This window comes from Lampris incognitus, chromosome 9 (genome assembly GCF_029633865.1).
Source record: "Lampris incognitus isolate fLamInc1 chromosome 9, fLamInc1.hap2, whole genome shotgun sequence".
Taxonomy (NCBI): Eukaryota; Metazoa; Chordata; class Actinopteri; order Lampriformes; family Lampridae; genus Lampris; species Lampris incognitus.
In genome coordinates, this window is record NC_079219.1 from 23362950 (window position 1) to 23386085 (window position 23136).

The window sequence follows — 23136 nt, forward strand, 5'->3', positions numbered from 1 at the left end:
GGTTCAGAGCAGAGGCTGCATATGTCATCACTGGCTGCTGCTATTACTGTTGTTCCAACTATACCATTGCAGGCAATCGCAGAAACGCTGTCTCTGCACAAAGTCAGTGGGGAAAAAAGCCAGAGAGGAAGGGAGAGAGAAAGTCTCTCAAAAGAGGTTATTTAATGTCAAACGCTCAAGGTAGCAAATAAGCCACCGTATCTTCCAAGGATGATTTGAATACTTTAATCCTTCGACAATAACATGGTGGCCATGGGTGAAAACAACTCACAACTGTCTATTTGGACCGTTGCGTACAGAGCTCCCCTTTCACACTGACATTACATCCTTGATATTCTGCATCATATTACCCAGCAAGAATGCTTATACTGTCCTCCGTACGTGAGGTTGAAACTGATAGGATGCAAGCCCGTACTGCAAATCTATCAACATACAAAGAGCAGCACAGTTGGACTGTATAATGTTGTTCAATCTTACATTAGAGCCCAGGTCATCAATCACGTTGACAGTCATATGCTGGCTGTCACACTGAACAGGCTCCAGGTGAGAGGCAGAACAGGTCTATCGCTGACTACCCCACACATCTCTGTCGCCGACGAGCCCCAGCAGGCGGGCGGCCACATTTATATCCGCCTGAGTGTGTTTCTTGAAGTAGCTGTTTCTGTTTACATGTGTAATTATATTTTCCAGTTTCCGCCAGAGTGTGTGTATGTGTCTTGGCCAGGCATATTAATGACAGGTAAGATGATGAATGGACAACGGTGTCATCTTCATTTTGGACTCATAACTCAATCAGGCTTCCATCCAGGCCCACGGTCACTGGTGACAGGCCTTCACTGAGAGACAGTCAGGTGAAGCACCGGACGGATATATTACCTCAGCAACTACACACATGCAAGTATTTTCACACACACATAATCACAGAAAAAAGTGACAGTGACTGATATACACTGACTGATATAATCCTATCTTACTCTTACTTCAAAACTAAGCTGCTACACGCCTGAAAATGGACTATAAACGCAGGCTTTCTTTCAGTCTCATTTTACTGTCAAAATTAGATGTAGATCACTATTAAAGGAAAAATTCACCAACTAGTGTTACTTAAAAAGATAAAATGTAGAGGAAGATAAAAGATATAAGACTTTCAAGTAGAGTTTCTGAGGGGATTGTGTTTTGCTAAAATACAATGTCACAATTAAATGAAGGGGGGGGGTTTCTATCACTGAGCATTCATTAAACTGTAGCGGTATGGTCATGTGGAGGTGGAGGTGGCAGAGTTGAAGATGCTAATATTTTCATTGGGGGTGATGAAGAAGGACACGATTAGGAACGAGTATATTAGAGAGACAGCTCAGGTTGGACGGTTTGGAGACAAAACAAGAGAGGCAAGATTGAGATGGGTTGGACATGTGTGGAGGAGAGATGCTGGGTATATTGGGAGAAGGATGCTGAATATGGAGCTGCCGGGGAAGAGGAAGGCCAAAGAGGTTTATGGGTGTGGTGAGAGAGGACATGCAGGTGGCTGGCGTTACAGAGGAAGATGCAGAGGACAGGAAGAGATGGAAACGGATGATCTGCTGTGGTGACCCCTAACGGGAGCAGCTAAAAGTAGTAGTGGTAGTAGTAGGTATGATCACACATATGCGAAATTAACATTGACGAATATTCACCTCCCGTTCATTTCCATTCTATGCGAGCGAAGGGGCAAACGAAACATTCGCTTCCGGTGGCGAAGGAAATTCACATCTTCGCATCGCATGGCATTCAACTTCTGTGAAGTTTGACCGGCAAATCCGCAGCCTCAGCCAATATCAAAGAAGTGTGTGTGGTTGACCCCACTTGGCATCACATCCTGCACTGCCCATCATTCAGCACAACAAGATACGAGTTTTGCCTATGTAAGCGATGGCCATTCGCCTGCATTTGTGCATGTGTGACCATAGCCTGTGACTTTCACTTTTAGGGTACTGTCATTTTGACCCCTGGTTTTCCAGAGAGGCTTTGGAACGATTTTAGAACAATCTCGTTTTAGAACATAAACAACCATGGGGTGAGTCGGCCGGGCCCTGGGGCGGTCTCTGGCCAGCCTGCCCACCCCACATCCGGCCTCTTTGTGTCTCTAATGCCCCTTTTCCACTACATGGTACCGGCTCAACTTGACTCGACTTTGGGCAAACTTAACCCGCCTTTGGAGGGGGCCGGCTTCGCCAGTGTTTGGGCAGACAAGGACCATCCCATTAGCAATAAGAGCATTTCCCACCGATTCTCGTCTCTGGGCAAAATACATATCCCATGGGGCAAATTAATTTTGTGATCCACATACTCCTATGCACACATGATAAACACACAACACATGAGCGTGTGCAGATGAAACACTACACTCCATAATAAGATTATAAGACAGGTGATTAGATAATGAGAAAACATTTGATTTCTGACAGTTTTCATCAGAAAAAAATCCAAAAGCACTATATAAATTAACTCAAAGCTGCTGGAAGGAAAAAGAGCATATCTTGACTAAAACCACAAGTACAGATAATGACAGACAACTCATAGGGATAAGGTTTATAGTTGTGCACAGGAGACGGTGAAAAAAGAAAAGGTGCCGTTTTAGGCCCTTTTTCCTAGAGTGCATGGTCTGTTATCCCCATCAGATGGTAAGATACGGTGTTACACAGATGAGGAGGTGGTAGAACGAAAGGCCGGTCTCCCATTGTGCAGAGCTTAGCACAGAACTATCCCAACACAGACGTAAGAACTGAAGTACACAGTGTAAGTTAGAGGACACAGACCTGCAGACACACAAAGGAGGCCAGTAGGCTTCTACGTTCCCTCCAGTGTCGGTGAATTATTAGTCTGACACCTTCAGTATCCTATACAGCAACATGGGTGTAACTCTAATTACAGTTGCAGGGGGGTCATCTAGTGGTCTGCTGGGTCCTGTGAGCCTTATTATGCTGACCGACATCATGTTGTTCCACAGCACAACACTGGGAACAGCTCACTACTACAAACCCCAATTCCAATGAAGTTGGGACGTTGTGTAAAACGTAAATAAAAACAGAATACAATGATTTGCAAATCCTTTTTGACCTATATTCAATCGAATACACTACAAAGACGATATTTAATGTTCAAACTGATAAACTTTATTGTTTTTTTGCAAATAATCCCTCATTTTGAATTTGATGCCTGCAACACGTTCCAAAGAAGCTGGGACAGGGGCATGTTTACCACTGTGTTACATCAACTTTCCTTTTAATAATAAGCTTTTGGGAACTGAGGACACTAATTGTTGAAGCTTTGTAGGTGGAATTCTTTCCCATTCTTGCTTGATGTACAACTTCAGTTGCTCAACAGTCTGGGGTCTCCGTTGTCATATTTTGCGCTTCATAATGTGCCACACATTTTCAATGGGAGACAGGTCTGGACTGCAGGCAGGCCAGTCTAGTACCCGCACTCTTTTACTACGAAGCCACGCTGTTGTAATACGTGCAGAATGTGGCTTGGCATTGTCTTGCTGAAATAAGCAGGGACGTCCCTGAAAAAGACGTCGCTTGGATGGCAGCATATGTTGCTCCAAAATCTGTATGTACCTTTCAGCATTAATGGTGCCTTCACAGATGTGCACCCCCATACCATCACAGATGCTGGCTTTTGAACTTTGCGCTGGTAACAATCTGGATGGTCCTTTTCCTCTTTAGCCCGGAGGACACGACGTCCATGATTTCCAAAAACAATTTGAAATGTGGACTCGTCAGACCACAGCACACTTTTCCACTTTGCGTCAGTCCATCTCAGATGAGCTCGGGCCCAGAGGACCCCGCGGCGTTTCTGGGTGTTGTTGATATATGGCTTTCGCTTTGCATGGTAGAGTTTTAACTTGCACTTGTAGATGTAGCGACGAACTGGTTTTCCAAAGTGTTCCTGAGCCCACGTGGTAATGTCCTTTACAGAATGATGTCGGTTTTTAATGCAGTGCCGCCTGAGGGATCAAAGGTCACGGGCATTCAATGTTGGTTTTCGGCCTTGCTGCTTACATGCAGAGTTTTGTCCAGATTCTCTGAATCTTTTGATGATATTATGGACTGGAGATGATGAAATCCCTAAATTCCTTGCAATTGTACGTTGAGGAACATTGTTCTTAAACTGTTGGACTATTTGCTCATGCAGTTGTTCACAAAGTGGTGAACCTCACCCCATCCTTGTTTGTGAACAACTGAGCCTTTCAGGGAGGCTCCTTTTATACCCAATCATGACACTCACCTGTTTCCAATTAACCTGTTCACCTGTGGAATGTTCCAAACAGGCGTTTTTTGAGCATTCCTCAACTTTCCCAGTCCTTTGTTGCCCCTGTCCCAGCTTCTTTGGAACGTGTTGCAGGCATCAAATTCAAAATGAGTGAATATTTGCAAAAAACAATAAAGTTTATCAGTCTGAACATTAAATATCTTGTCTTTGTAGCGTACTCAATTGAATATAGGTCGAAAAGGATTTGCAAATCATTGTATTCTGTTTTATTCACGTTTTACACAACATCCCAACTTCATTGGAATTGGGGTTTGTACACAAACTACTATATAAGACTCCTGTGATATATGCAGGAGTCTTGAGTATCACTTTTTTTCTTTGGATTTTTCTCCCCAATTGAACTTGGCCAATTACCCCACTCTTCCAAGGCAACTCATGGGGATAACGGTTGGTCGCTGCTCCACCCCCTCTGCTGATCCGAGGAGGGCTGCAGACTACCACATGCCTCCTCCAAAACATGTGGAGTCACCAGTCGCTTCTTTTCACCCAACAATGAGGTGTTTCGCCAGGGGGACGTAGCGTGTGGGAGGATCACGCTATCCCCCCCCCCCAGTTCCCCCTCCCCCCTTAACAGGCGCCCCGACTAACCAAAGGAGGCGCTTGTGCAGCGACCAGGATACATACCCACATCTTGCTTCCCACCCGCAGACATGGCCAATTGTGTCTGTAGGGACGCCCGACCAAGCCGGAGGTAACGCGGGGATTCAAACCGGCGACCCCCGTGTTGGTAGGCAACGGAATAGACCGCTATGCTACCTGGATGCCCGAGTGTCACTTTTCTTCACAGAGCAAATGAGAGAGCAAGACTACCGGACCTGATTAGATTTTTTAAACCCCAAGACAATTTTTGTATGAGAATTTCACTGATTCGTCAGCTCCATGTGAGCTCAGTCTTCCAAGCAGAGCAACACAAAAAGGGTATGGGTGCGAAATTGTGCTGACTTTAAGCCAGTGAAACAAAGAGGAGACTGAGCAAATTACAATGCAGATAGCTGTCAGGAATACAATTCGACCAGATGGACAGAGGGGCTTCTTCTAATCCCTGACACGAGACCCTCTGCTTTACTTTTCCATCAGGAAGAATTATCTATGCTGGGGAGCGAATGAGACCCATGCCGCAGTGTCTTTAGAGGAAAATCCCCAAGAGAAAAGGTGACCCCCAAAGCTAGCACACGCACATATGCACATGTGCGGACACACGCATGCACATACGCGTACATACGAACATGCACGCACACACACCCTTTCAAGTCTCATGGAGTCATAGAACATGGACGGAGAGAGAGGGAGAGAAATCCTATTCTCGGGAGATGGGAGCAATTCATTTTGTAGGATATAACAGAACTAATTTTGGGAGTGAGCTGCTGTTAATGAGCAGGTCTTTGATGTGTAAATCCTCCAGTCCCAGTGCAAGTCTGATACCGTCTCCCCACAACCCTCCTCAGGTGCAGCCCTGCTCCCCGCTGGATTACTTATCTTGTGTACCAAATACTGTAAGACCGCTGAAAGCTATTAAACCCCTATCTAGAAAACGAGAGAAATACACACCTAGTGTATGTGTAACCTAGTCTGAAAAGAGAAGCATTAGAAAGGAGGGAAAAGTAACTGGGAGAGCGCCAGCAGTTCTGGGAAAGTGTGATGTCTTGTATGAGATAGAGTTGTACTGTGCTTTTCCTACATCTTCACCTATCTCATTTTCCATTTTTTTAATATCAAAATTCGAGACCCATGATAAAACTGTTCTGTGCAGGGTGAATGTAAGTGCTTGGATCTTTTTGTTTTTTCCATTGCTTCGCTACAGAGTAATTGGATTGCGGCTGCACTGTCGTGCACACGGTGAAATGAATGCCTATTAATCAGAGGTTAATTGGACACATATCCCTGATAAATGGTTCTGCTCCACTTTAAGTCACGTACAAATTAGGCCATTTTCAAGAATCCATTTCTTATCTAGCTTAACTCACATCCTATAACCAGTGTGAGCTAAGACAGCGGGACGAAGCTTTTAAAACATGGAGACATGCCAAAATCAGAAGACTTGATTTTTAAAGTTATAAGAAACTTCTTTTTTTTTACCTTTTATTAGACAGTGGCAGTGGAGAGGCAGACAGGAAACGGGGGAGATAGATGGGTAAGACATGCAACAAAAGTCGCCAGCTGGAATCGAACCAGCAATGGTCACGATCATGTGGCCATGTGGTATGCACTGTAACCATTTGGCAACAAAGTTTATGAGCCAAATGTTAAGAAAGTTTATTTTCAATGTAAGAAACCTCCATAACTTATGGGGGGAATTTCCCTTTCATATGACATACAGTATAAATGTTTTAAGTATGACATATTTACATCATGGGATTTATGGTGTGTTTCTCACAAGTACGCCCCTTAAAGTCTTGCGGGTTGTCTAATAATCCGAAGGTCGCTGGTTCGATCCCCGGCTCCTTCAGAGAGTGTGTTGAAGTGTCCTTGAGCAAGACACTGAACCCCTAACTGCTCCTGATGAGCAGGTTGGCACCTTGCATGGCAGCCTCCACCATCAGTGTTGAACGTTTGTGTGAATGGGTCAATGTGAGGCATACATTGTAAAATGCCTTGAGAGGTCAGTGGACGAGAAGAGGGCTATATAGATAATAAATAAATAAGTGATGCCTCTTGCTTTGCAAAAGATTTCCACCGGTTTCATATATAAGATTGTTATCGACTTTTATTTACTCTGTTTAAGACTGGACTACAGGGCGTCCGGATAGCCCAGGTTCGGTAGTCTTGCTCACTCTCTTTTGCTGTGAAGTGAAGTGATACTCAGGAGTCTGGGTTGCGTAGCGGTCTATTCCATTGCCTATCAACACGGGGATCGCCGGTTCGAATCCCCATGTTACCTCTGGCTTGGTCAGGCGTCCCTACAGACACAACTGGCTGTGTCTGCGGGTGGGAAGCCAGATGTGGGTATGTGTCCTGGTTGCTGCACTAGCGCCTCCTGTGGTCGGCCAGGGTGTCTGTTCGGGGGGAGGGGGAACTGGGGGGAATTGCGTGATCCTCCCACGCGCTACGTCCCCCTGGCATAACTCCTGTCAGGTGAAAAGAAGCAGCTGGCAACTCCACATGTATCGGAGGAGGCATGTGGTAGTCTGCAGCCCTCCCCGGATCGGCAGAGGGAATAGAGCAGCGACCAGACGGCTCGAAAGACTGGGTTAATTGGCCAGATACAATTGAGGTGAAAAAAGTGCACCATGAAGCAAACTCATGAAATATCAAGATATTGAGATTTGAAATTACTGATTAACACTGACATTGTAGCCACTTTTCCAAAGACATTATCAAGAGTGTTCCCTTCCATTTCTTCCCTAGGAGCAAATGGAAAAATAAGCAAAGGAAATCTACCTCTATAATGTTTACTAAGACCGTTTTTGTGTGGTGGCTCTAAAATTAACTGATACGCTACCTCCAACAAGCTTATTATTTGTTTTGTTGTGTCAGTAGTTGAGAAGTCCCCTGTTCAGTACGTACTGTCTCTTTAAGAGACCTCAGTACTGATGATGTCATCTTGTGAAGTCTCGCGGGAACAAGGTAATCTCACAGTAGAGAATAAGCGAGTGCATGATAGATCATCTCCTCATGGCTTCAGTATTCGCTGACATCCTGCTACATTTCAGCCCTTGAGAGTATTGTCGTTTTACCCTACTATTCGTTTTACTCTACTATTCACCATTAAAGGAAGTTGAACTGAATCTCGTCGTCATCATCGTGGTGATTGGGGGAGGAGTTATCTGCCTGTCGGCTTATGCAGGGTGCACTGGAATGACAGAACAGTAAAATGACACTCTCAGACAGACTGGTCTACAGTGGACCAGACCAGATCCACTGCTACATCGTCATGGCACAGAGCAAGCTAACAACAGTATAGCAGTCTATGGACAGGTCTACAGTACATCATCAAAGAAAGCAAAACATTGTCTCTCCATTCTTTTGTTACCAGATCTAATGTATCCTTGTCATCCAATGCTCTCATAGCTCTTTTAGTAGCACAGTTGCAGTTAAAGCTAGACCTAAAGCCGAGGCAGCTAAAGCTAAAATACATTTTGCTGTAAAAGAGATGGAAATGGCAAAAGCACGTTTAGATGCAGACAAGGCATGCTTAGATGCATGTTTAAATGTACTGGATGTTGAAAGGTCAGCAGCAGTAGCAATAGTCAAAACTGAAGCCTTTGCACCATCACTTGTAAATGATAGTGAGTCAAGCTGTAAATCCCACAGTGAGCTTAGATTTCAGTCTTTCGACCACTCACAACATGTTAAAGAGCAAGAACAAGCTAAAGTACAGGCTGAAGTACAGTCGAGACAACTAGGAGAAGAGTGCAGCAGTTCAAGGTGGAATCAATGGATGGACAGGTCACCCTCCCTCTACCAACCTTGATAGAGTGCAACCAGATTCCAAATGACCATTCAGAGATTCCCACGCCGCAAGTTGCCCTTGGTCATCCACACCTTCAGATTATCGCCAGTCAGATCCCGGAACTGGATCCTGAAGCCCCAATCTTGCTTCTGCTCAGAAGGGACATCATTGGGATACATAAGGTGCGTAAGCAGATCAATGGACCACATGATGCCCCCTATGCACAGAAGCTAGACTTAGGGTGGTTTATAGTAGGTAATGTCAGTATCGGCAAGGTTCACAAGCCAGACAAAGCCAACGTCTTCTTTACAAATACTCGGGAGAATGGTTGGCCGTCTCTTTTCAAACCATGTCCCAATGTCTACAATGTGAAAGAGAAATTCAATAACAGCAACATGACAGGTTTCCACACAGGTGTTCACATGAAAAAGTCACCTGAAGAGGAAAAGGAAGACGATGTTGGCTGTGATGTGTTCAAGAGGACAAAGGATGATGAGAAGTGGGCTCCTTCTTCTGTTGAAGATGCCATCTTCTTCGATATCATGGAGAAGGGTTTCTACAAGGATGAAGAGAACAATTGGGTAGCTCCTGTTCCTTTCAAACAACAAAGACGCCATTTGCCCAACAACAAAGCTCAAACACTGGAGTGCTTTACGTTATTACAATGCTCTTTCAGTAGAAAGCCTGAAATGAAAGACCATTTCTTTGGGTTCATGGAGAAGACACTAGAAAAAGGCCATGCAGAGGTAGCTCCTTTACTTGAGGATGAAGAATGTTGGTATTTACCTCTTTTTGGGGTCTACCAGCCAAGGAAATCAGGTCAAATCAGGGTTGTCTTTGACTCAAGTGCTCAGTATACTGGAGTCTCTCTTAATGACATCCTCTTAACTGGCCCAGACCTCAACAACAGCCTCCTCAGAGTATTCCTCCATGTTAGGAAAGAAGCCGTTGCTATTACTGCAGACATACAGCAGATGTTCCACTATTTTCTTGTTCGACCTGAAGACAAAAACTTCCTTTGCTTCTTCAATAAGCAAGTTATACAGTACAGAATGAAGCTCCACATCTTCGGCAATAGCCCCTCACCGGCTGTGGCAATTTACGGTCTCAAACGGGCAGCACGAGAAGGAGAGTTGCAGTATGGAATGTACGCTCATGAATATGTAGAAAGATTTCTACATCAGTGACTGGTTAAAGTCACTATCATGACTGCAATGGCTGCTACTGATCCCCTGCAAAGGACACAAAGGATGTTAGCTTGTTCTAACATGAGGCTGCATAAAATTGCCTCAAACATTGAAGAAGTGATGAGAATGTTTCCTCTTGAGGATCGTACCAGTGATCTCAGGGACTTGGGTCTTGGTGTCGACTCTTTACCTATGCAGCGTAATCTTGGGATCAGCTGGGACCTTATGAGTGACACATTCACATTCCAAGTGTCCAGTGAGATGAAACCATTCACACATCGTGGAATCCTATCAATGGTGAATGGTTTGTATGACCCCCTTGGTTTGCAGCACTGGTCATCATACAAGGGAAGGCCCTGCTTTGAGACCTCACAGCTGACTCACGTGATTGGGACATAACAATGCCTCCAGAGAAAGTGGAACAGTGGGAACAATGGAGAGATTCTCTAAAAGAACTCCCAACTCCTTCAAATTTCTAGACCCTACGTTCAAGCTTCTCTGCTGACTGCACAATGCAGTTTCTTCTCTAGTCTCGCGATACCCGACAATCAGAGATCTCCGCCTATCAATCGTCTAGAGATTTCTAAATGCAAGATAGTTGCTAGAACAGCAGTGAGAACGGCCGCTAACAAGCCTATGCCTACTGCTACACCCCTTACATTTTGTCAAGGACACGCCTTACCGGAAACTATGCTCTCTCCCCATCCTCCTCCATAGTGAAACAAACTGGAGCTATAGCGAATCACTTTGTAACGCAGAGACAGCTTTTTAAAACATTGAAAATTGATGTCCCAAGTAACATTAGATCATTTGATTCAGTTTTATTGAACCTGTGCTCAGTCCACAAGATTGGTGCAATTAAGGATGTATAGTAGCTTTGTTTAAAACTTTTAACCCAGGACACGAAAGACATGTTTGCTTGTTTACCAACTGGTTACAGGAAAAGCTTGGTCTATCAAGCCTGGCCAACTGTCTGTGACTTGTTGTCCGCACAGGGACAGAAATCTATGGTGCTGGTCATATGCCCTTTGCTGTCGATAATGGAGGAGCAGGTGCAGTTTTTGAAAGCAAAAGGCATTCCTGCCACATATGCGGGACAACGCGAGGACATTGATGACCAGATCGCCGCCGGTGATTTCGCCCTTGTGTTTGGCACACCAGAAACTTTTTTGGCCAAGCAAAGTGGAGATGGCTTCTACAAACACCGTTATTTCGGGAGCGGCTGGTTGGAGTGGCTGTTGACGAAGTACACACTGTAGTGCAATAGTGATTTTGAAACCATTAGTAATGTTAGCTCGCTGACTGTATACTGTTTGTCTAGTTTCTTCGGTGACTGCGCCTGAGCCATCCTACAATGCAAGTGTTGCTGGTACGACAGTGTTTACAAGCACACGACTTCTGCATGTCACCGCCCCAATGTGACGGCCCCACCCTAAAGACTTTGGATTGATTCTGCAGTTTTTTTAAACTCCCAATTGTTTCCACCCAGTTTTAGCAATGAAAGCTGGGAGAATGTCCTCAGTCTCTAGTTGAGCAAAGCATTTAGAGACTGACTTGTGAGTCTGTGTCTTCTCTGATGCCTCCGTGAAGGCCATAGCTGCTGTTGCATATCTGAGGGTCTTCGACATGGATGGAAACTACCACTCAGGCTTTATCCTTAGGAAAGCAAAGCTGGCACCTTGACCAGATTACACTACTCCTCGGCTTGAACTCTGCACAGCCATGTTAGCTGCGGATATTGCAGAGCTCATTACATTGGAAATGGACTTAAAATTAGACGCAGTGACTTTCTTCACAGACAGCAGGATCATCCTTGGATATATCTGCAATGAAAAGCATAGATTCTATGTCTTCGTGAACAACAGAGTCCAAAGAGTAAGAAGATGCTCCCACCCTCAACAGTGGCACTATGTGTCTACTGAGCAGAATCCAGCAGATCACGCGACAAGGTCTGTCCCAGCAGCTCATCTCAAGGATACTACATGGCTTACAGGTTTGACAATCTTGACGCAATCAGGATGGATGTCTCTTAATACAGACACCTACGACCTTGTGGATTCAACTGACAATGTTGACATTCGTCCTCAAGTGTCAACTCTCAGTACTGCCAATAGAGATGACTGTCTTAAGTTGCAGTACTTTGAGTGCTTCTCTAGTTGGAAGTCACGCTCTCGGGCTATAGTATGTCTCATACACATTGATCATCTCTTCAAGGGAGAAAAATCTGAAGATTTGAGACTCTGCAAAGGATGGCATCATTGTGAAAATGCTTACACTATGGATGTGCTGACACAAGCCCAGAATGTCATAATCCGAGCTGTGCAGGAGGGAATCTATGCAAAGGAAGTTCAGTGCATCAGACCCCACAATGATGTGCCAAGGGAGAATCCCCTTCATACAATGAACCCGATCTTAGATGAGAACGGCCTTTTGAGGGCAGGTGGGCGCATATCTCAAGCTAAAATTAGATATGAGGAGAGGAATCCCATCATAATTCCAGGACGACACCCCATCACAACTCTGTTGGTAAGGCACTATCACGAGCAATCACAACAACAAGGGCGACTCTTTACAGAGGGTGCTGTCCGTACAGCAGGTTTTTGGGTGGTGGGTGCCAAGAGATGTGTGTGTTCCATTATCTACAAATGCGTTACTTGCTGCAGGCTCTGTGGAAGTTTTCAGGTACAGAAAGTGGTCGATCTGCCCACAGATCGACTCAGTGTTGACCCCCCCCCCCATTCTCCTATGTTGGCATCGACGTATTTGGGCCCTGCACAGTCTCCACCCGCAGAACAAGAGGTGGCCATGCTAACGACAAGAGATGGGCCGTCTTATATACTTGTCTGAGCCTCCGAGCTATTCACGCGGAAATCATTGAGTCCATGGATAATTCTTGTTTCATAAATGCCCTGAGGTGTTTTATAGCCATCTGTGGGCCAGTCAAACAGATATGGTCAGACAAGGGAACCAACTTCATTGGAGCCTGTCGCAAACTTCATATGCTTTCTAACCTTGACGAGACTAAAGTGAACAGATTTCTCACAGATCAAGGATGTGTTTGGATTTTCAATCCACTCCATGCATCACATATGGGGGGCGAGGGGGTGTGGGAACGCATGATCGGAATCACCCGGAAAATCTTGGATTCCGTGATCTTTCAGTTTGGATCTTCTAGGCTTACACATGAAGTCCTTTCTACCTTGATGGCTGAGGTGACAGCTATTGTGAATTCGAGACCTCTGGTCCCAGTGTCCACAGACCCAGAAGAGCCTTGTGGTAGAAATCTGAAAATAAAGAGTCTTGCAAGTGTAATAGATTAAACAGAAATTTAATGAGCTTTCTGCAGAAAGGATCAGACACAGAATAGCTAGGCAATCTGCAAGGTCTGATGATGAGGGGTCGGAATGTGTATGCTTTATAGGGGAAGTTTGCAGGCAGCTAGCTGATAAGCAGGATGCCTGCAGCTGTCCGCTACCCAGAGCAGGCTGGTTAGAGTCGGTTTTAGTCACGTAGGATGGTGTGTTGTCTGGGTGGGTTAAGGACAGGTCAGTTCACAAAAAGACGTTTGAGCTGAGGATCCGTGAAGTACAGAAGGCCAGATAGAGACATGGTGACTGGGTGCAGAAGGCTAGATAGAGACATGGCGCCTGAGGATCCGTGGAGTACGGAAGGCCAGATAGAGACATGGTGTCTGTGTGCATTAGGTTAAAGGATACATTAGTATAAGGATACATTAGGTTAAAGGATAACTGGTAAGTTTCTGTCACAGCCTTTCATACTTACCCCCATGACACTACTCACTCAAACAGCAGGTCCTCCTCCATGCTTCCTGGTGAATTGACAACAAGGACCTCTATAAGCGTCAATGGAAGCATGTACAAAGTCTGGCCAGCATCTTTTGGGATGGCTGGCGGAAACAGTATTTGTCTACGCTCCAGCCAAGATCGAAGTGGCAGTCTGACAGGCAGAACATTACAGAAGGGAGCATAGTCCTCATGAAAGACTGTCAGACTAAGTGAAATGAATAGCCTTTGGGACATGTCAATAAGGCTTTCCTTAGTAGCGATGGCAGAGTTTGTAAAGTTGAAATCAAGACAGCAAACAAGGACGAGACGAAGTTGCTCCTTAGACCTATATCTGAAATAGTTTTACTTCTGCCCGCTGATAAAACCAGGAGAGTCTACCCCCTCACATTCAGATAAATGTAGTAGTGGTATCCTACGATACCAGACGGGGAATGTTGTATCAGTAGTTGAGAAGAAGTCCCCTGTTCAGTACATACTGTCTCTTTAAGAGACCTCAGTGCTGATTATGTCATCTCCTGAAGTCTCACAGGAACAAGGTCATCTCGCAGTAGTTCGCAGTAGAGAATAAGTGAGAGCATGGCAGATCATCTCCTCCTGACTTCGGTATGTTCTGTAACCCTCATGCACCCTGCATGAGCCGACAGACAGATAACCCCTACCTCTAATTCACCATTAAAGGAAGCTGAACTGAATACCGTTGTCATCATGGTGATTGGGCTTTTAGTGGTCATTTTTACCATGGGGGTCAGGAATTAGATCTTAGTGAACATGATCTTTGATCATTCCAGATGTCAGATATTGGAATTGACTAACAATGGAAGAAATACCCTTTTTGGGGGGGGGGGGGTTCTTGGGGGGGGGGGGGGTTGATTTGTTGTAAGAAAACAGATTTTGTTCTCTTTTTTTGCAGCAATGACACAAATGCAATAAAGCAAGTCTCAAAAGCTTCTTCTGCTCTGCAGTTAATGTACCAAGGTGACAGTTACAACTCAATGTGTAGTGTGGTTTGATAAATTGTTAAAGTGTTTCAGATTAATCTCTACTGTGGTGGAAAAACTTTTAATGACTACTACATGCACTGTATTGCTACAAAAAATACTGTCACCGTGTTAACAATCTGACATGCTACATGTCATAGTTGACAATTCTTCCCACATCGCTCCTTCGTGATTATCATTCATACGGTAGAAATATGTCCTCTTCATATCATAATTAATAGAAAATGAGATATATGGCATGGCAATGACTACAGTTCAACATGTGTCGCGCCTTGAGAATGAAAAGTGTTATTAAACGTTTTGTCGTCAGATCACAGATCACCACCATCCTGATTGTCCTTCTTATATGTTTCATGTTGAGAGTGTGATCAGCTAATGACTTTCTTTTCCTTCCAATTAATCATGCTAATGAGCTCCTCCCAGAAAATGATAGTCATCCAAAGTGAATGTTCTTATCCTCAGTACCAATTTATCCTTCCTACTTCAATGAAGGTGCTACTGTGACTTACCAGTACTCTTTCCACTGGTCCTCCTCAAAGACCTCCTCTGGGATGGGATCAATCAGCAGCAGGTCAGACACTTGCCTGAGGACAAAAAGAGGACGAGGACACACACACACACAACACACACGTGAAGTTAAGACTCATCGACTCTGGTCCACTTTAACCTCCCGGCCTGGGCTGTAATGAGTGCATGATGGATTGCACCATACCGTCTTTCTGTCTCTATATTTGTCAATCCATGTCCCCACATACAGATGACCAGTCACCACATCCGAGGGCAATATTTCCATTCTGACGATGTCATCCGCTCACCACTACTTCATTTAGTCCCTTAACGGCCATGACATCATTGCTGATTAAACGCTAAATCTTTCACCCTGGAACAGGCTGTCGGTCACGTTAATCACCATGTTGTCTCCGAAATGGGAAGTGGTGTGTGATGATAGGAATGGCTTCTGGAGTACGTGTGCCCCGCGGATTTAATAGTGTGTTTGAGAGAGGGAACCAATCTCAGAATACTTCAAACAAATTAAAAGAAGATATGATAGAATTCTGTAATAACATGCCATGGGAACATGGATATTAATGTTTAATGTGGAGATTTACAGATTTGTGGAAGAGATTGGAAGATATTTTCATAAATTTTTTTGCACTGCTTCTTCTTCTCTATGATTGAATGCCACTTATTAAAAAACTTATTCCATCGTAGCAAAGTTTATTCTCTCATCTTTTACCTGGCTAATAGAGTGATTTATTAGACAATTCAAAAGTATGCTCAATGAAATTAGCATCAAATATAATAAGACACAATAATAATCTGTATTAAGAAACTCACACATCATAGATGTGGGTGTAGAACCTGGCGTTGAGTGTGCCCAGTTCAGAGCCCACCAGGATGAAAGGCATAACTATCTCAGCCGCCCCGAGGAGTCGATGGAGATCATCCACCATCCTGGAAGAAAACAACAAGGCTCATCTGTCTCCGATAAAATATATTCTGCAAGGAAGTTTATTTATTGTTGTGCTGGATGAGTCTAGGACTCCTGGTATAAATCATTAACACAAGGCCAGGCAGTCATTAATGGCATCTTATTTTCATCCTGTTTTCCAAGTTCATTAATAAGGACCTGTTAGATGGTTATTATCACTGGGCAGTAGAAATCACCTACACAAACAACAGCTAAGAAAAAATTTCTTGCACTAATGTTAACTGAAACAAAGTGAAACAATTTTTCACCACCATGACTTGTTCAAGCAAAATGTGAAATGTAACATATTTCTAAGCACAGCAGCCCAGCTCAACCAAGATTAAAAAAAAAATTAGAAAGGATTTAAAAAACGAAAAGAAAAAAAGACTGATCTCAAACCTAAATTAAAGGATAAAGAAGGGCTCTGGACTCGTTAAGCTTGCAAAACACTGCAGGAAAAATAAACACCACCAAACATATCGTCAAGACATGAAATGCAGCAGCCCTTTACTGACAGCCATCTGTTGTACTCAGATTCCAGCTCTTATGAATAAAAACCTGAGGCGGCGCGCTGAAATAAAGATTTCACAGCACTAGGAAAAGGGAACGTGAAGTAGTCAAACCCCTTGAGATATTGAATTCTGGTAAATTGATTGCTTACATCAAAAATGGGCAGCTGCCTGCTGCCTGGGCCAGATGCCAAGGTAAACTAGACTGCTGACCGTCGGCAAACCACCACTCATCCTTCAGACAGATTTAACGCTCAACGAATGCAATACGGTGTCAAAGACAGGAAGATTAGGGCTGAATCCCAAGGCAGCACAGGAAAAGGACGAGGGCAAGGCTGCAGTTTATTAAGCAACTTTATTGGACACCAATCTCCACATTAGTACCAGCTGGCTTGGACACTTGCTGAGGGGTCCCAAACAGCAACTTAATCAAGGGATATACTGTTTAAAGGATAGGATTGTGGCTGCTGCTTAGAAAAAAACATAAGGGAATTGATTTTGAACTTCTCTGACTCATTTGAGCATGTGTGCTGCAGTGCCAAATGCTGAAGCTTCAGACCATGTAATTTTGACATCTGTCAACAAAATTTGGCAAAAATACTTTTTTTTTCGTTGGGGGGGCAGGTCTGGGTAGTGTAGCGGTCTATTCTGTTGCCTACCAACACAGGGATCGCCAGTTCGAATCCCCATGTTACCTCCAGCTTGGTCGGGTGGGTGTCCCTACAGACACGATTGGCCATGTCTACGGGTGGGAAGCTGGATGTGGGTATGTGTCCTGTTCGCTACACTAGCGCCTCCTCTGATCGGTCGGGGCACCTGTTCAGGAGGGGAGGGAGAACTGGGGGAGGAATATCATGATCCTCCCATGCGCTACGTCCCCCTGGCGAAACTCCTCACTGTCAGGTGAAAAGAAGCAGCTGGCGACTCCACATGTATCGGAGGAAACATGTCATAGTCTGCAGCCATAGTCGGCAGAGGGGGTGGAGCAGAGACCGGGACAGCTTGGAAAATAGTAATTGCCAAAGTACAATTGGGGAGATAAAGGGGGAAAAATCCCCCCCGCCAAAAAACCCCAAAAAACTTTGGGCGGAGTGTGTGACATTGCAGTTATCAAGTGGACAACTCCCATCACAGATCGTCTTATAGAATCAGGTCAACACTGTTAAATCTGGCTTTGTAGGTGCACTGCTCTCTATACAGACTCTAAGTGCAGCTCAGATCTACACTGACCCATGCTGCACTTTGTGTTAGCTGACGCCTGCATTCAGGCTTACACCTCGCCAAGGTTTTACCCAATATTGATTATCTTCCATCAGTCTCCATAACCACAGGCTGAGGAGACAGATGAGTGAGCTGGCTTGAAAGTGCTTACCGAGCTGTTCGGAGACTATAACGTTATCAACAATTCAAAAATGCACGTGATGATGTTAAGAGTATAAATCTCATGCACAGCTGTTTGACTTAGGACAGCTTAACTCAACATGTTTACCATGAGAAGCACCCGAGGTCATTGTAACTTAAAAAAAAAAGTACTAACCGTCCGCTTGTTGACATTCCCCAAACTTTCTCAGCTCCTGTGGTCTTGTTCTGCATCACCCGCCTGCTGAACCCCAATCCCATTCTATCATAGGTGCACACCTGGACAACGTGACAAACAGAAAGGCAAAAAGTTCAGCTTGTATCTCCTATTTTTAAACAAATTTTCACTATAAATTCTTTCCTCAGCCACTTGAGACTACACCGACCTGAAAAAGCACTTTAAGGCTGATGGCTGGTCATACAAGCGTTCCCAAAAATCCCTTTTGAAAAGGAGAGGATGGCAAGTGCAAAGTAAACTCTAAGTTGACTTTTTATTGTTGTGTTGTTCAGATGTAGTCAGGCCTTGCACAAGCCGGTGTGACCTCATTTGGGTCATGTACATCAGACAAACAACAGAGGGCAGGCTGTCAGCCCCAACTTTCTGCTGTGTTGAAATGACAGGATGTGACAGGGCTATTATTAAAAGGACTGTCCCAACATGCCCCCCAAACAAAACAAAACATGACCATACAAGCTGTTGCATTAGCTTTTGGGCAAAAGAAAAAGCAATGTAGTTAAGCACCTTCCTTCATCTCACTAAAGGGTCACAACAGATCTGAGAAATAAATTCAACAACCTGATTAGCCCATATTTTTGTTCATATATAAAGATACATCAATCAGCCAAAACATTAAAACCACCTGCCTAATATTGTGTAGGTCTCCCTTGTGCCACCAAAACAGCTCCGACCCATTGAGGCATGGACTCCACAAGACCTCTGAACGTGTCCTGTGGTATCATTAGCAGCAGATCCTTTTAAGTTGTGAGGTGAGGCCTCCATGGATCGGACTTGTTTTTCCAGCAAATCTCCAACAACTTGAACTCTTTGTCGTGTTCCTCAAACCATTCCTGAACATTTTTTTGCAGTGTGGCAGGGCACATTATCCTGCTGAAAGAGGCCACTGCCATCAAGAAATATCTTTGCCATCAAGAAGTGTACTTGGTCTGCATCAATGTTTAGGTAGGTGGTACATGTCAAAAAAGCAACATCCACTTGAATGCCAGGACCCAAGGTTTCGCAGCAGAACATTGCCCAGCGCATCACACTACCTTCACCGGCTTGCCTTCATAGTGCATCCTGGTGCCATCTCTTCTCCAGGTAAATGACACACATGCACCCGGTTGTCCACATGATGTAAAAGAAAACGTGATTATCAGACATGGCCACCTTCTTCCATTACGCCATGGTCAAGTTCTGATGCTCATGTGCCCATTGTAGGCACTTTCGGCGGTGGACAGGGGTCAGCATGGGCACTCTGTCCAGACTGCAGCTATGCAGCCCCACACATCAATCTGCAAAGCACTGTGTGTTCTGACACATGTCTATCATAGCATTAAATTTTCAGCAACAGAACTACAGTAGCTCTTCTGTGGGATCGGACCAGATGGGCTAGCCTTCGCTCCCCACGTGGGTCAGTGAGCTTTGGGCGCCCATGACCCTGACACTGGTTCACCAATTGTCCTTGCTTGGACCACTTTTGGTAGGAGCTGACCACTACATACCGGGAACACCCCACAAGATCTGCCATTTTGGAGATGCTCTGACCCAGTTGTCAAACCATCACAATTTGGCCATTGTCAAAGTTACTCAGATCAATTTTTCCTGCTTCCAACACATCAATTTCAAGAGCTGACTGTTCAGGGAGCACCCCGGTTGCTCACCTGGTAGAGCACATACAACATATAAGGCTAAGTCCTTACTGCAGCGGCCTGGGTTTGAATCCGGCCCGGGCCCTTTGCTGCATGCCACCCCTTCTCTCTCCCCTGTCTTTCTCTATTGTTACTGTTAAAATAAAGCAGAAATTGCCGAAAAAAATAAACTTAAAAAAAAGAAAAGAAAAAAAAGAGAGAACTGACTGTTCTCTTACTGCCTAGTATATCCAAGCCTGACAGGTGCCACTGTAAGGAGATAATCAATGTTATTCACTTACCTGTCAGTGGTTTTAGTTTTGGCTGATCGGTGTACATCCATAATCCCCTTACACACACACACACACACACACACACACACACACACACACACACACACACACACACACACACACACACTGATGAGCCAAAACATTATGACCACACACAGGTGACCCAAATAGCATTGATCATCTCCAAACAAGGGCGCATGTCAAGGTCTGGGTAGATTAGATGCGAGTGAACAATCAGTTCTCGTAGTCAACGGGTTGATTCAGGAGAACTGGGACCTGACGACTGGGTCAGAGCATCTCTGAAACGGCAAGGCTTGTGGGGTGCTCCCTGTCAGCAGTGGTGAGTACCTACCGAAGTGTTGGGCCCCCCAAAGCTCATCGATGCACGAGCGGCAATGAAGGCTATCCGTCTGGTCCAAACTGACAAAAAGTCTACTATGACACAAGTCACAGAAAATTTTAATGATAGTTACGGGAGGAATGTGTCACAACACAGTGCATCGCACCCTACTGCGTATGGGGCTGCGTAGCCACAGACCAGTCAGAATGCTTATGAGGACCCCCGTCCACTATCGAAAGCACCTACAATGGGCACATGAGCATTGGAACTGGACCTTGGAGCAGTGGAAGAAGGTCGCCTGGTCCAATGAGACCCTTTTTCTTTTAGATCACGTGGATGGCTGTGTACGTGTGCACCATTTACCTGGGGAAGTGATGGCACCAGGATGCACTGGGAAGAAGGCAACCCGATTTGGGGAGTCTGATGCTCTGGGTAATGTTCTGCTGGGAAACCCTGGGTCAAGCCATCCATGTTGACATCAATTTGACACGTGCCAACTACCTAAACATTATTGCAGACCAGGTACACCCCTTCATGGCAACGGTACTCCCTGATGGCAGTGGCCTCTTTCAGCAGGTTAATACGCCCTGCCACACTGCACACGTTCGGGAATGGTTTGAGGAACATGATGAAGTGTTCAAGGTGTTGCCCTGGCCTCCAAATTCACCAGATCTCAATCCGATTGAGCATCTGTGGGATGTGCTGGACCGACAAGTCCGATCCACGGTGGCTCACATCGCAACTTACAAGTCTTGAAGGATCTGCTGCTTATGTTTCGGTACCAGATACCACAGGACACCTTCAAAGATCTTGTAGAGTCCATGCCTCGGCAGGTCGGTGCTGTTTTGGTGGCACATGGAGGACCAACAGCATATTAGGTAGGTGGCCATAATGTTTTGGCTCATACTATATAGCTTTGTCAATACCCCACCCTTGTCAGTGAAGAAATGCTCTCTTGAACATAATGCCAAATATCTGAGGACATTCCAGTTGGGGCATCCAATATGACTGAAAAACAGAACCAGAGGCACATGACAGTAGGTCAAAATCATTTGGTAGAAACTATAAATGATAAAAGAGTTGCGTGAGGCTTGGATATTTAGGATAAGTAAAAAAATTCATTGATACACCTAATCATATTCATAGAGTACATATTTTATTACCAGCTGGACTTCCTTTTCCTTTACACAATAGGTGCATTTTCTGGCCCAAACCAATATCGACAATCTGGCCATCTGTAAATGTGGAGGAATTATGTATTAGGCATCAAAAGAAGAATATATATATATATATATATATATATATATATATATATATTTGTAATATTACTTTTGGCTTTCTACATGGTTTGATGGGGCTGTTTAAAGTCTTCCAAGCACAGCTGTCAAACTGAGTTACAATTCAAACAACCTGAATACATGAGATACAGAATCGGTTTAGCGAGTAACAATATGACTAACAACATGACTGTGTTGTGTGGATATCAATATAGGACTGAGGATGTCACCTTTGGGAAGTAGCAACTGTCCTTCTTTCTGCAGCGATGCGTAGTTGAGGAACGGAGGAACGATGATAGCGAGAAGCAAAAACTTCCCGAAGTTCATGAGCATGGACCCGTATCTGAAGCTGCTTTTCACTTTAGGTTGAATGGGCTGTGCCTGATCCACATCCTTAAGATGAGTGGTGGGAGAATGAGCGACGTTAATGGCGATTTAAGTAACAGGCATTACCCCGGTACCAACTGCAGTAGCTAATTGTAATCTAGTGAATTTGCAGGTTTTATCTAAATGGCGATAATCTTTAATCACAGCTGGCAAAAGACGACTCTGTGCAGGTATGACGGATGCTGCCTCGTAAAGCAGGCATCCTAAACAGTTATCATTGGCCGCTAACTAGCAGGAGCTACCAGGAAAGATGAGCTGTCAAAGAGTTAAGCAACTGGCTAGCCTTAGCCTCACATACCTTTTCATCCGCTTTAGACATTTCCTCGGATAGTTCTTGGCCTTCGGTCCTTCTACGCATTTTGAATTTTAGTTAAAGAGTTAGCGTAATGGTGAATAAATAAAGCAACTCCCAAATTTTTTTTGTTTTAAGCAATTTCAAATCAGCAACTTCCGGGTTAAGGTACAGGAGCCGAGACGAAACAAAAAACATTACATTTACGCTACATTTCAAAATAGAGATCACCTTTTAGTGTCGTAACTGGAAAAGTAGGGACAATTTTAAGATTCTGTTGAAGAATCGTATTTCCACAGTGTTATAATGATAATAATCGTGCAATCTGATGTGTATTGTCCCATATTTTCATTTTCCTATACCTGGGATACATCGCTGATTTATTGTTATGATCAGATCCAGTGAGACAGGGACAAATAGAGGAGATACGTAAATCAGTCAGTTGACAAACAGTCTGAAATTTCACGACTTCGGAGAGTTTCAACAGACTTGACTGCATTGCATTGTCTGTCCCACCTTCAGTCAAATGGTCGCTTGAGTTCATGGTGCCATGAGATTTGATTTATATCAGGCCTCTAACACTAAATCCATTCCTCTAATCTAACATGTCTAGCTTGGTGTTTTCATTCTGCAAACTGAAATTAAAAGAAATTCCTGGCACACTC

General features: G+C 44.5%; 1 protein-coding gene across 2 annotated transcripts in view; it reads right to left on the reverse strand.

The window, feature by feature from the left end:
* si:dkey-122a22.2 (uncharacterized) overlaps positions 1 to 22613 on the reverse strand; it is a 48314-nt gene extending 25701 nt beyond the window's left edge. For both annotated transcript variants that reach the window (XM_056285990.1, XM_056285989.1), the window contains exons 1-7: positions 22478 to 22613; positions 22023 to 22185; positions 21679 to 21750; positions 21447 to 21523; positions 18213 to 18313; positions 16034 to 16150; positions 15205 to 15279 (exon numbers count right to left, since the gene is read on the reverse strand). In XM_056285990.1, coding sequence (XP_056141965.1) covers positions 15205 to 15279; positions 16034 to 16150; positions 18213 to 18313; positions 21447 to 21523; positions 21679 to 21750; positions 22023 to 22185; positions 22478 to 22537 — 665 coding nt within the window. In that variant the 5' untranslated portion in view covers positions 22538 to 22613. The remainder of the gene's footprint in view (positions 1 to 15204; positions 15280 to 16033; positions 16151 to 18212; positions 18314 to 21446; positions 21524 to 21678; positions 21751 to 22022; positions 22186 to 22477) is intronic.
* Between the last annotated feature and the right edge of the window lie 523 nt (positions 22614 to 23136).